Below are 12717 nucleotides of genomic sequence, written 5' to 3'. Positions count from 1 at the left end.
TCAGGATGTAGTGCAGTTACCATGGTAACGCCCCATCCACGACGTCACTGTGTGTGTTGATGTGTGTGTGTGTTGTTTCAGACGCTGCAGATGACATCAACAGAATCGCATCCTCCCTCTACACACTAGGAACACAAGACACTACAGAGCTGTGCAAGTACGGACACACACACAATTGCACACACACAGTGGGTTTACGGTGTTTTTGTGTTTCAGGTTCTTCCTGAAAGTCTCAGAACTGTTTGAGAAGACCAGGGTAAGTGTGTGTGTGTGTGTGTCTAATGTGTAGAAGGTGGAGTGCTGTGCTTGTATCTATTGTAGGGTTGAAACAATTCCTCGAATTATTCGAGTACAAAAATTATTTGAAGCAAATTCTCTGCCTCAAAGTTTCATTTAATTCACATGACGTCACCAAAGTCCGTATCACGGCTGCTTTGTACGTGGTTTCTGGCTTCACCCGGACCGAATTAATCAATGCGCATTATTTTCTCTCTGGCAGACGACATGGACACCGGTGGAGTGCGAAAAAGACAGAAAATGTCTAAAATGTCGGACCATTTTACGCTTCGCAACGCAAATAATGTAATCCAGTGTAGATGGATCTAGCCTACCATAACAGGACTCCCACGACACACACGCGGACACACACACACATCTCAAAACATGTCCTCGCCACATATAAGGTATTTATATTAAAAAATATACTAAAGTAAAGTAAAAAATAGAACAAAAAAACTAAACAATATTCATACAAAAAATGACAACAGAAATGCACAAAACATGAGATTACAGCTAAAAAGGCCTGATTCTTAGATGGGTAATTTGCAGAAGGCACAATCCTTTTTTGTAATGTTGTAGTGTATTAAGACAAAACTAAGGCCAAATGACCTTTACTATTTAAGTTAAAGTTTGTATTAATAGTTTTACATGTTTTACAATAAGCTGACTTAACTGTATTGTTATTGAATTGTAGGCACGAGCACCTAAAAACACTAAATGCTTAAATTACAGTTAATGGGCTTAGTTTTGGAGCCAAATATTGGCATTGGAATAAATACCTCTGTTTTTTTGAGAAATAAAAGCCAAATGCTTGATCATTTTACACAGCCACATCATTTTTATTCTGCAATATTTGTTTTAGTTGCTTAAAAACACACAAAAAAATGTATCAGATTAATGAATTGATTGATAATGTTTACGTAGCACTCTTCTTCTCTACCTCAGTGGTCACAGATTTTTTTGGGTCACAGACTACTACGTCAACTGCGTAGACCTCTTCGTAGCTATTAAGGAGTTATTTACTCCCCCTTAAACATGACGCTCCGGTGGGTGAAGTAAATGCACACTGAAGAAGAATTACAAACATGTTTAAGGGGGGGTAAATGTCCGCCGAGAAGTCGCAGGGGTTGGAACTGTCGCCACCTGCGCTCACAGATTTTTTCGGTTCACAGATTTTGGCACACCGGCACTCGGCTGCCGCTCGGCTCGGCTTCGGCTCTTGGTGGCGTCATCGACTAGTCAACGTCGACTCGACTAGTATGCACATAAAGTCGACCTTTAAAATTATGAAGTCGTTCAACCTCTAGTGTGTGTATTTGTGTGTAGAAGGTGGAGTCTCGTGTGTGTATCTAATGTGTGTGTGTATTTGTGTGTAGAAGGTGGAGTCTCGTGTGTGTATCTAATGTGTGTGTGTATTTGTGTGTAGAAGGTGGAGTCTCGTGTCGCTGCCGATGAGGACCTTAAACTTTCAGACCTGCTCAAATATTACCTGAGGGAGTCTCAGGCTGCTAAGGTGCTCTGCCCACCCTCTCTCTGATTGGCTGTGTGTGTGCAGGTGAATGTTGTTGAGTCACGTGACCTGTCCCCCTCCCCCCCAGGACCTCCTGTACCGCCGTAGCCGCTCTTTGGTGGACTATGAGAACGCTAACAAAGCTCTGGATAAAGCTCGCTCTAAGAACAGAGACGTTCTCCAGGCTGAGACAAGTCAGCAGATCTGCTGCCACAAGTTTGAGAAGATCTCTGAGTCAGCAAAACAAGGTGAACATCACTCACTTCCTGTTTTTTTTTCTCGTTCATTCTCGTTAATGTCTGTTATTCTGTCTTTGTCTGTGTCCTTGTTCTTTACGCAGCGATACAGATGTTTCTATTGAACCTTTACTTCCTACTTCATTGACTTTATTGGAGCAGCCAATAGAAATGCCCCGAACAGCTGATGGAGCACTGTGTTTGTAAACAGAGCTGTGATTGGCTGAAAATGAACCAATTTTGACAATTCAGACAATTTTTTTGTATTTTTTTATTTTTTACACCAAAAAAAACAAACTTACATACTGCAGCTTTAAGTGTATTTTTCAACTGGTTTCACTTTTTTTAAATTGCTGGTTCAGGCCTGTTTTAAGTTTGTTTAAATAGTTTTGAACTGGTCTGCTAGCTTTACTAGTGATGCACCAAAATTAAAATCCTTGCCCGAAAATGAAAAAAAAATAAAAATACAGAAATAAGTTATTATTCAAATTATTATTCCGATTGCATTTCTGGTTCTGAATGTGTACTAATTTTACTAAAATTAAAACATTACAATTGGATAAATTAATATTAATGCTTCAAAGAATAAGTCAATTATAAATCTGAGAATATTTATTTAGCATAAAATAAAAAATGACAACATCATGCCTTTTTTTTGGTAAGAAAAGTGTTTTAGCCGAAAGCCAAAAATGTTCTTTTGTGTTATTTTCAGTGGCTGAATTTCACTGCATCACTAGTTTTTACTGTTTCAGTTTATTGATGATGTACTGGTAACGTCACATGACCTCCGACCGTTGTCCCTTAAACACGCCGTGGCCTCACCTCTGTCCTTGTTGTTTGTTTGTTTTGCTCAGAGCTCATTGACTTTAAGACGAGGCGAGTGGCAGCGTTCAGGAAGAATCTGGTGGAGCTCGCTGAGCTGGAGCTCAAACACGCAAAGGTAAGTCAGTCTGTAACTTACCACAGTTGTTATGGTTACTGAGGATGGTAATTAAAGGTGGGTTGGTGGGTGTGTCTCTGTCCTCTACAGGGGAACCTCCAGCTGCTGCAGAGCTGCCTTGGCTTCATGAAAACTAACACTTAACTATTAAGCTCTGCCCACTTTTGGCTGGACTCTGCAGGAGCCACGCCCTCTTTCAGCAGAACGCCTCGTCAACTTTAAAACGGACGAATGACATAGAGAGAGAGAGAGAGAGTGTAGGGGCTGCTGACCTAATGTCTGTCCATCCTCTCCCTCTGCAGCAGCACTGGTCCTGATCCTGGTTCTGGTTCTGGTCCTGGTCCCAGTCTGAGTGCTGGTCTATTTTTAGTTCAGTTCTTGATAAACCACAGTCTTCCTGTGAGGGGCGCTGTGGTTCCTCTGCAGCTCTTTCTCTTGTTTCTTTGGATTCAAACTGTCAGAGATGATGGTGATGGTGTGTGTGTGTGTGTGTGTGTGTGTGTGTGTGTGTTTGGTATGTAACTATGAAAGTGCTGATTTTTTTGTTCATTGGTCAAAGTCACATCCAATCAGCACTCACTGTTCTCACCTCATAGAGGAGAAAGGCTGGGGTTTTTATTTTGACAGGGCTATGCTGGGGCTTTTATTTTGGCAAGGGCTGCTGTGCTGCTGCAGAGGGAGATGAGCTGTGTTTACTTTCTGATTTCACTGCAGAAGAAGAAGAAACACTTTGTACACATTTGTATTAGTTAATAAAATAATAACCAATATCATCACTAACAGCAACTTCTCTCATTACATATCATTGACTGTGTGTGTGTGTGTGTCTGTGGCCTTAACCGTGTCTCACGCTCTGTCTGATGATGAATGTCTCACTCTGTGACCAAAGCTTCCTTTGAGACCAACAAAATAAAAGCAGCTGATGAAGACTCCACCTGTTTAATCACCAAACCACACACACACACACACACACTGGTCCTAATATTGGAGCAACACACACAGAGTGACTCTAACAAATGTTCTATTAGTAACAGAAGAATGAGGTTTGGAATCTGATTCATTCGGGGAAGAGCAAACAGGAAGTGATGTTATAATGCAGGGGTTCTCAACCTTGGGGTAGCGAGACACTGGGAGGGGGCTGCCAGATGCCTTCAAGTAACTAAGAGTATATTCTTTACAATTTGAGCCCATTTTTGCTGATTTATACTTTTTCTGCAACTACACCAAACTTTCCATATTTTAACCTATTTTCATCACTTCTCGCCTTATTTTTGCTCCTTTTAATGTGTTTTTGCATTTTAATGTCTTTTCTACACGTTTTTCCACTTTCAAGACATTTTCAGCATTTATAAACCTTTTCCACCTAATGTCACATGTTGACCCATTGTCACTTTTAACCTCTTTTCTCCACATTTCATGATTATTTTTGCCACTTAACAGAATTCTGATCATTTACCAGTTTAAACCAATTTTTCCTACTTTTTAATGTACATTGCCCCCCATTTCTGCCACTTTTAAGCCAGTATTGACACTTTGCACACACTTTCAGATGAATAAATAAATGTGGTTATCACAGATTCATAGAACAATGGACCATCATTTTACTGACTTTATGGATGGACCCCAAAAATCTCTCCCCTTTATTCCCCCTTATTGATGACCCTGTTTCCACATGACTGTTCTTCAATGTTCATGTCTGTGTTATAATTCAACTGTACGAGATATGGGGGACAAAGGGAGAAAAACCATAATACATCAAAAGTTAAACTGGACGTTATTTAAATAATACAGAGAAACTGTAGAGAACAGATTATAGTTCATTTAGGGTTGTTTGTTTGTTGCTTCCAGTCCAGCTCCTACGATTTTTTTAAATTTTTTTATTGTGCGATCTTACATAAAGACATAAACAGTACATACTTGGGGCATTCAAGGGGTACAGTGTACACCAAACAACAAGGTGATATAAAGGAAGCATTGAGCCTCTTTTCCTGAGTTTAAAGAGAACTCGGACGCTCTTTATCATGGCCACCACTTCCAGGGGTGAAGGAACAGTGGATAGGAAAGGAGATAGGAGGCAATATTCGGACACAGCCCAACTTTTCAAACTTCCGTTGTCGCAACTCTCTCTCTATATATACTTCTATCGCATAATGACTAGATTACTACCTACCTATCCTACATCCTACAATCCGACTATGTCAAGGTATGTAAAGCAATACCATTTGAAATGGCCTAAAATACAGAAATTAAATGGAAATATTTTTATTTGGAGAAATAATTATCACAAGCAAATGATGCCCAAATAAAAACATCATAAATATTTTTCAACCTCCAAATAGACCAGCTGCAACATCGCACTGAAACTCTCTCCATGGGGAAATAAACTGGGGCAGGACATGGTGGGTTTACATCTTCTATAAAATCAAAGAAGTCAACTTCAAAATTCTCATAATACATATCCAGAAGAAAAAAAAACTTTAAGTTAGGTATTAATTATAATTGCGAATTCTGCGAAAAAGAGATCGAAACAATTAGTCACCTGTTTTACAACTGCACTTATAGTAAAAACCTCTGGATTACAGCAATAAAACAGGATATATGGAAGGCCTCCGGGAGATATACATTTTCTTTTACTTTGATGACCCCACCTTTCATAGACCTCTCGCTTCTGATTCAAACCCTAATATTCCATTTGCTAAATATCACATACACAAAGCCAAATGGAGCTAAAACAAACCAAATCAACATCACTTTCAAAACGAAATAACCCAGTATTTTTACACAATTGAAACCACTGCAAACAATAAGGCAATAAACATTCACAAAACACTCAAATATATCAACACGGGCACCTCACCTAAGCCATCCCTAATGAATGTCGTGTATTATTCTTTTGTTGTCTGTTCCTTTTATTGTCTTCCTACTCCTTTGTAGTTGTATGTTCATTTCTGTATTACATTGTGTTGTATTGTATTTAAATTAGTGTAAACAAAGTTACAAACAATAAATCAAACTCTCTATACGGCTCTGCTACCAGTGTGTGGCGCTGTAGCTCCTCCAGTCGTTCACTAACCAACATTTAAACTGCAGACGAAGAAGAAGCGGATCCGCTCACGGCCAGGATGAGTTCCATCGGTACCGGGGTGAGTTTTTAATCCGTTTGTGAACGATCTCCACCTTGTAAAACTACCCACCCAGTCCCTGTCTCTCCGGTACCGGTAACGGTACTTTTTCCGGTTTTCCCAGAGATCCATGAAGCACGCTATTATTCTGAAAAGCCGTTGTTAGCATGTTAGCCTGCTGAGTCACAGCGTGGATAAACTGAAACAGAAAGAGTTAAAAAGCTCGACAAAAGTCTGTTTATTCATTCATTTATGAACCCTGCTTAAACACAGGCCTATTAAAGTGATTAATGGAGGCTGTTTTGGGGCTTATACTCATTATATTCAGTCTCTAAGGGCGACGTGAGCTAATAGCTTTAGCCTTTGCCATACTCTGTTAAAAATGAAGTGTGTGTTTGTGTGTTTCAGTATGATCTGTCAGCCTCCACCTTCTCTCCTGATGGAAGAGTGTTTCAGGTGGAATACGCCATGAAGGCTGTGGAGAACAGCAGGTTTGGTTTAAAATACAACATTTAGTGACAAATCAGTGTCTTTATGTGTGTGATCAGCTTTACTATCCTCTAGTTATTGATCAATAATGTATATAAGGATTTTACAGCATTATATTTCATAAAATATTCATCTTCGGCCAAGGTTTGCATGAATATTATGATGGAAATAAAATTAGAAATACTTAGGAATCTTAAACAGGACTACAATAGAACTAAAATAGGATAGGTAATAAATGTAAATAGATTTAGTCATTTTAAAGATTTTTTTTTTCTTTTTCTAAAACCGCAGTCTTAATAAGACAGTTACACCACATGTTTGGACACCTTGAATAACACAATAAATTACAGAAGTCATTTAGTAAGTAAGATTTAAATAAATAGTGCAGTGATTATATGAAAATATTTTTGTCATTTTGTTTATTTTTTTTTAAAGTAATTTCTGTGTTTTTTTTGTGCGTTTTTGTTCTATAATGTATTCCATTTTATGGTGTCGTATTGTGTGTTTTTGTAGTTGTTTGTCTTTTGAAGTTTTTTTGTGCCTTTTTGGTATCGTTTGTGTATTTTTGAAGTCATTTTTGTTAGGGGTGTCTCGATCTGATATCAATATCAGATTTTAATTTATTTTATTCAATTGTAGAATACTGTAGATGTTATGTTGAAGGTTAAATTTTATGTGACCAATTGGTTAATAATAAGGGTCAGTTTTTCTCATACCTGCTGTTGCTGGCTATTGTTCTCTGTTTTAATAACATCACTTGATCAAGCCTTTTCTAACATTCCACATTACAAAATAAGCAATTATTATTATTTTTCATAAAAAAAGTATGTATGATTAAATCGTATTGGCCGATACGATGCAATATTGGTATCATGGGAAATGAAAAGGCTGTATCGGGACATTGTGTTTTTGTTGTTCTGCGATGTATTTGTTGTTGTTTTGAGTGTTTTTGAAGTTACTTTGCGCATTTGTGTTGTTCTGTAGTGTATTTTTGTTTTAGTTTGTAATAAATAAGTAATAAATTGCAGAAGTAATTTAGGGGTCTATTCTCCCGTCTGGACTTAAGCGCTTTTTTACGTGCCTGCAGTTACGCACTTCTCTTCTACGCGTATTTTCCAGCCCAGGTTCCTGACACGCCCACTGCACATAAGGAGCCAAAGGCGCATATGTGTGAATTAAGGCAGGCTGAAGGAAAGGAGGGTTGTCTAGAAATCACGGAACATGGAGTTTTCCCAATGCTTGTAAATGTCATTGAAATCCGTGAAAATGATGAAGTTCACTTTTAATTTGAAACGCCTTCATTGATAAACAATGTAACAGGTTGATTTGATCAGATCATTCATCAGATTATTGTAACGTGACTGAGTCACAGTTAAAATCTCTCTCCTTGATCATCATCATTGCTGTAAAGCGTGACAGAGATAAATGCTGGAGATATGAGGAAATAACGAGGCTGCAGAGCGTCCTGCTTTAATACAGAGATGTTTACAGTGAAACAGAACTATTGGCTTCCATGATACGCGGTTTTAAATATCAATAGTTTAAAGCGACCTGAGCTGAGCCTCATTAAAATACATTACGTGTGGGAACAGTTTGTGGTCCATCCTCATCTGCATATGACAGCTTGTTTCACTCTGTAGTGGATCAATCACTTTACGTTGGACATAGTATGAAAACAGTTGAATCACTGTGACCAACGTGGACATAAGTCTGCATCTGTCAGAGTTTTAATTAATCGCGCAGCAGCAGGTGACGCAGGAGTTCCTGTGGCTTCAAATGTAACTAAGTCTATATTTTTAGTGCAATATAATGTTTCATCTTATCGGGGCGCTGCACTTATTCCAGGGTTAGAAGCGCGTAAGAGGAAAAGGACTTACGCACACCAGAGAATGCGCGTAAAGCCAGATTTGATTTGGAACACCCACATTTTAGGGCTGCTCCACCCATAGTGCGTAACTTGGATGGAGGCGCGCTCTGACTTAAGTACAGGAGGAGAATAGTGCGCAGCCAAAAACAGCGACGCTGCGTGGCTTTTTGACTTACAGACATGGGAGAATAGAGCCATTAGTAAGTAACATTTTTTTTTTTTTTTTAATCAGTGCTTATATGGTATCTTTATTCATTTACACCTTTTTTAACTCAAATTAATGCAGTTGGACAGAATATTTAGGTGTGACGTCCTTGACCTGGGTGTGTGTTTAAATGTGTGTGTGCACAGCACGGCCATTGCTATCCGCTGTAAGGACGGTGTGGTGTTTGGTGTGGAGAAGCTCGTTTTGTCCAAACTTTACGAAGAAGGATCAAACAAACGCATCTTCAACATTGACAGACATGTTGGCATGGTAACCACACACACATGTACATCTACGTTCGATTGTGTCCGATCATCATTAGCTGTGTTTCCGTTACTCTTGGAGATGCACAAAATCTAAAATAGTTCAATAAAAACTGGTAATGGAAACACCTGAATTTATAGAAACACTCTATCTCTAAAAAGTTTGTATTCTTCCGTGAGGAGGTTTTTCAGATGTTTTCATATTGAAATGTTTGGTTAAAGCTCAATGGAAATACTTTTTCACAGGACGTGACATACCTGGTCACATGACCATTTCTCTGTAAGTAAACATGACGTGGTACGTGTGGACAGAAGAGGAGATCCAGACATTTCTAAACATTAGACTTAATAATAATTAGTGCCACATTAGATGTGAAACAACAAAGGAATGCAGAGTTCTAAGGAGGTTTGCGGCGTCCTACTTCCTGCAGAGAATTCTCATGGAATGAGATTTCACCAGAGTCACTAGGCTCCTCCCCCAAAACAACCATCAATGGAAATACCTTCAAACACACATTAGACTTTGTGGAAACTTTACAAATATCATTTTGATTTAGAGAAAATCTGTAATGAAACACAGCTAGTGAAGGGTTGAATAGTTTGAGTGATTTAATGCATCATAGGTTGATTCCATGCATGGCAATGTGTTACACACACACACACACTGAGCGTGTCGCTGTCCTCAGGCTGTAGCTGGGCTGTTGGCTGACGCTCGTTCTTTGTCTGAAGTCGCTCGTGAAGAGTCGTCAAATTTCAGGATGAACTACGGACACGACATCCCTCTGAAGGTATGCAGCGCTTAGTTCAGGCTCCGCCCCCAACACGTGGAGTCACTGTGAGTTGGATTCTAACGAGCGTTTAAAACTCCTGCAGCACTTGTCGGACAGAGTGGCGATGTACGTCCACGCTTACACGCTCTACAGCGCCGTCAGACCCTTTGGCTGCAGGTGAGTTGTTGCCACGGCAACCGCATCAGCACCGACTTGCAGGGTAAAAACGATGATGAGAGTCCAAAGGTTTCGCTCACTGGACTGAACTCTAGTGATGTCACTTCCTCTTGGCTATCTGACCAATCCCTGAGTGTCGTCTCACCTCAAACACAAACACACACACAGACATCACCTCAGTGATGCCTTCAGGTGTATTTAGATCAGCTCTGGATAATTTGGGTTACAAAATTATAACATTTAAAATGTGACGTGTGTGTGTGTCAGCTTCATCCTCGGTTCGTACGACAAAGATGACGGTCCTCAGCTCTACATGGTTGACCCTTCAGGCATATCATACGTGAGAAACATACACACACACACACACACAGATCTCCATGAATTCAGACTGTAAACTGTGTGTGTGTGTGTGTACAGGGTTACTGGGGTTGTGCAATCGGTAAAGCCAAACAAGCTGCAAAGACAGAAATCGAGAAGCTACAGGTGAGTCTCATACACACACACAAGTTTTAGTCACATTTTAAACATGAACTGAAAACGTGTGTACGCGCATGTGTGTCAGATGAAAGACATGACGTGCAGAGAACTGGTTAAAGAAGTCGCCAAAATGTGAGTAAACTCCAATGTTTTTTTTCATTTGTTCCTGTCGTGTGCAGAAACTGATCATTAGATAACACGAAGTGAAGTCATAACATTATTATGTAAATCAGTGGTTCTCAACCTTTTCAGCCCACGACCCCCAAAATAAAGGTCCCAGAGAGCGGGGACCCCCACTGTAGCTGAAGGTGGTTGAACACAGACTTGAACATTGAAGAACAGTCATGTGGAGACAGGACCATCTATAAGATGGAATAAAGGGGAGATTTTTGGGGTCCATCCATAAAGTCAGTAAAATGATGGTCCATTGTTCCATGAATCTGTGATAACCACATTTATTTATTCATCTGAATAATATCCACTGTTATCCAGGAAGTTTACTATTATTATTATAGTCCTCTTAAAGATGGAAATCCTTGTTTTAATCACAAATTAAAAGTGACCAAAAATGGTGGAAAAGGTGGTGAAATGATTTTTTAAAAACCACAGAAATTGGTTAAAAGTTGCAAATTTGAGTGGGCAAAAACGGACAGAAAAAGTGGTAAAAAGGGTTCAAAGTGTCTATATGGGAACAATTTGTCTAAACTGGCAAATAATGGGCATGACAAATGGTGAATGTAGTTGAATTGGCAAAAAATAATCATGAAATATGGTGAAAAGAGGTTAAGTGTCAATAATGCATCAACATATGTGATAGTAGGTGGAAAAGGTTTAAAAGTGCTGCAAGTGGAAAAAAATGTGTAGAAAAGGCATTGAAATTTAATGAAGTGTCAGAAATGGGAATAATGTAGCAAAAATGCAATAAAAGGAGGTAAAATATGGCAAGAAAAAGTGATGAAAATACGTCACAATATGCTAAGTTTGGTGTAGTTGCAGAAAAAGGGTAAAAATAAGCAAAAATGGGCTCAAATTGTTAAGAAAACATTCTTAGTTTCTTAAGGCATTTGGCGACCCCCCCCCCCTAATGTCTTCCAACCCCAAATGGGGTCCTGACCCAAGGGTTGAGAACCCCTGATTGACGACGATCTCAGACCAACAGATCAATACTGTGATCAGATGTTTTCAATAATAACAATATTGTGTGTGTGTAGCATCTACATCGTACATGACGAGGTGAAGGACAAAGCCTTTGAGTTGGAGCTCAGCTGGGTGGGAGAAGGTACGAATGCTGCGCTCTGATTGGCTGTCGGGGAGGAGTGATGATACTGAGAAAAGGTTTCGCTCTGTGAGCTGATGTCATCATGTGATGTCACCACTTCTCTTGGCTGTCTGACCAATCCGCTGCCTTTCCTAGAAAAGACAACTAACTAATGGTGGTAGTTTACATGTTACCTGTACTTTTAAAGTTGTTTCCATGGTAACTGTTTCCCTAGTAACCAACGGCCGCCATGTGCTGGTTCCTAAAGACGTGAGAGAGGAAGCAGAGAAGTTTGCTAAGGTGAGCTGACGCTGCACTTCCTGTTTGTGTCTCTAGGGGGCGGAGCCTCTAACTCTGTGTGTTTCAGGACTCTTTGGAGGAAGAGGACGACTCTGACGAAGACAACATGTGACCTGTGACCTCCCTCAGCTCAGATTTCTTTTTATATGTCTCTCGTTTGTTGTGCTTTCAAAATAAAAGTGTAATAAATTAAAGAAGCGGCCTTGTTTGTTCCAAAGGACAGAAACGGTGTATATATGTTAATGTTCCACAGATGATGGATCAGGAGGGTCAACACGTGAGCCAGTGCCTCATCAGTCCTGCTGGGGTCCAGGGTGAGGTCTGACCCCCCCAACAATGTGACCCTAGAAGCCATAAACTAAACCAGATGACAGAATAAAGTTCCAAGGAAAAAAGTTTACATTTTGGGATTAAGTGTTTAAAGTTGTAATAACAGCTCATCTAAATTAAAACACTACAGGAATTTTTGTATTTTCATCAAAATTAATCAATAATTTAAATTACACATTTTTGATCACGTAAATAGGTTAATTAATTTATTTATTTTAGTAACAAAATCCAGACATTTCTTATTCAACTGAGCAGAAAAACAAATAATGAAGTAAAAAAACAGTCAAAAGAAAGACTGTGACCCAGGTGATGTCAGGCGTCTTAGCCCCGCCCACAGCACAAATGGCGCCACTCACGGATCCGAGCCGTTTGACCCGATTGCTTACTCTACGGCTCGGATTACTTTGATTTGTGATTTAACTCGTGTGTGAATCGGTTTGATGTTCAACACATACCCGTGAACGTTACATCTCCCACAGTCACACGCACCAAAC

At 39.6% G+C, this 12717-nt stretch overlaps 2 protein-coding genes and 1 non-coding gene across 4 annotated transcripts in view; all 3 read left to right on the top strand.

Moving 5' to 3' along the window:
- Positions 1-3894, top strand: part of snx6 (sorting nexin 6) — a 13021-nt gene extending 9127 nt beyond the window's left edge. For both annotated transcript variants that reach the window (XM_028438498.1, XM_028438499.1), the window contains exons 9-14: positions 82-157; positions 217-256; positions 1706-1792; positions 1878-2037; positions 2880-2965; positions 3056-3894. In XM_028438498.1, the coding sequence (XP_028294299.1) occupies positions 82-157; positions 217-256; positions 1706-1792; positions 1878-2037; positions 2880-2965; positions 3056-3109 (503 nt within the window). In that variant the 3' untranslated portion in view covers positions 3110-3894. The remainder of the gene's footprint in view (positions 1-81; positions 158-216; positions 257-1705; positions 1793-1877; positions 2038-2879; positions 2966-3055) is intronic.
- A 2085-nt stretch (positions 3895-5979) lies between these two features.
- Positions 5980-12087, top strand: psma3 (proteasome 20S subunit alpha 3). The gene is made up of 11 exons (XM_028438500.1): positions 5980-6108; positions 6496-6578; positions 8795-8918; positions 9598-9699; positions 9785-9858; positions 10126-10198; positions 10276-10341; positions 10421-10467; positions 11547-11614; positions 11829-11893; positions 11961-12087. Exons 1-11 carry the CDS (start codon positions 6088-6090, stop codon positions 12003-12005), a joined length of 768 nt encoding a protein of 255 aa, XP_028294301.1. The 5' UTR covers positions 5980-6087; the 3' UTR covers positions 12006-12087.
- Positions 11647-11732, top strand: LOC114457006 (small nucleolar RNA SNORD53/SNORD92). Its single transcript, XR_003672923.1, has one exon. It is a non-coding gene; the product is annotated as a small nucleolar RNA SNORD53/SNORD92 (small nucleolar RNA).
- Positions 12088-12717: the final 630 nt, after the last annotated feature.

This window comes from Gouania willdenowi, chromosome 22 (genome assembly GCF_900634775.1).
Source record: "Gouania willdenowi chromosome 22, fGouWil2.1, whole genome shotgun sequence".
NCBI classification, from domain to species: domain Eukaryota; kingdom Metazoa; phylum Chordata; class Actinopteri; order Blenniiformes; family Gobiesocidae; genus Gouania; species Gouania willdenowi.
This window is presented reverse-complemented; position numbering and strand designations above follow the sequence as displayed.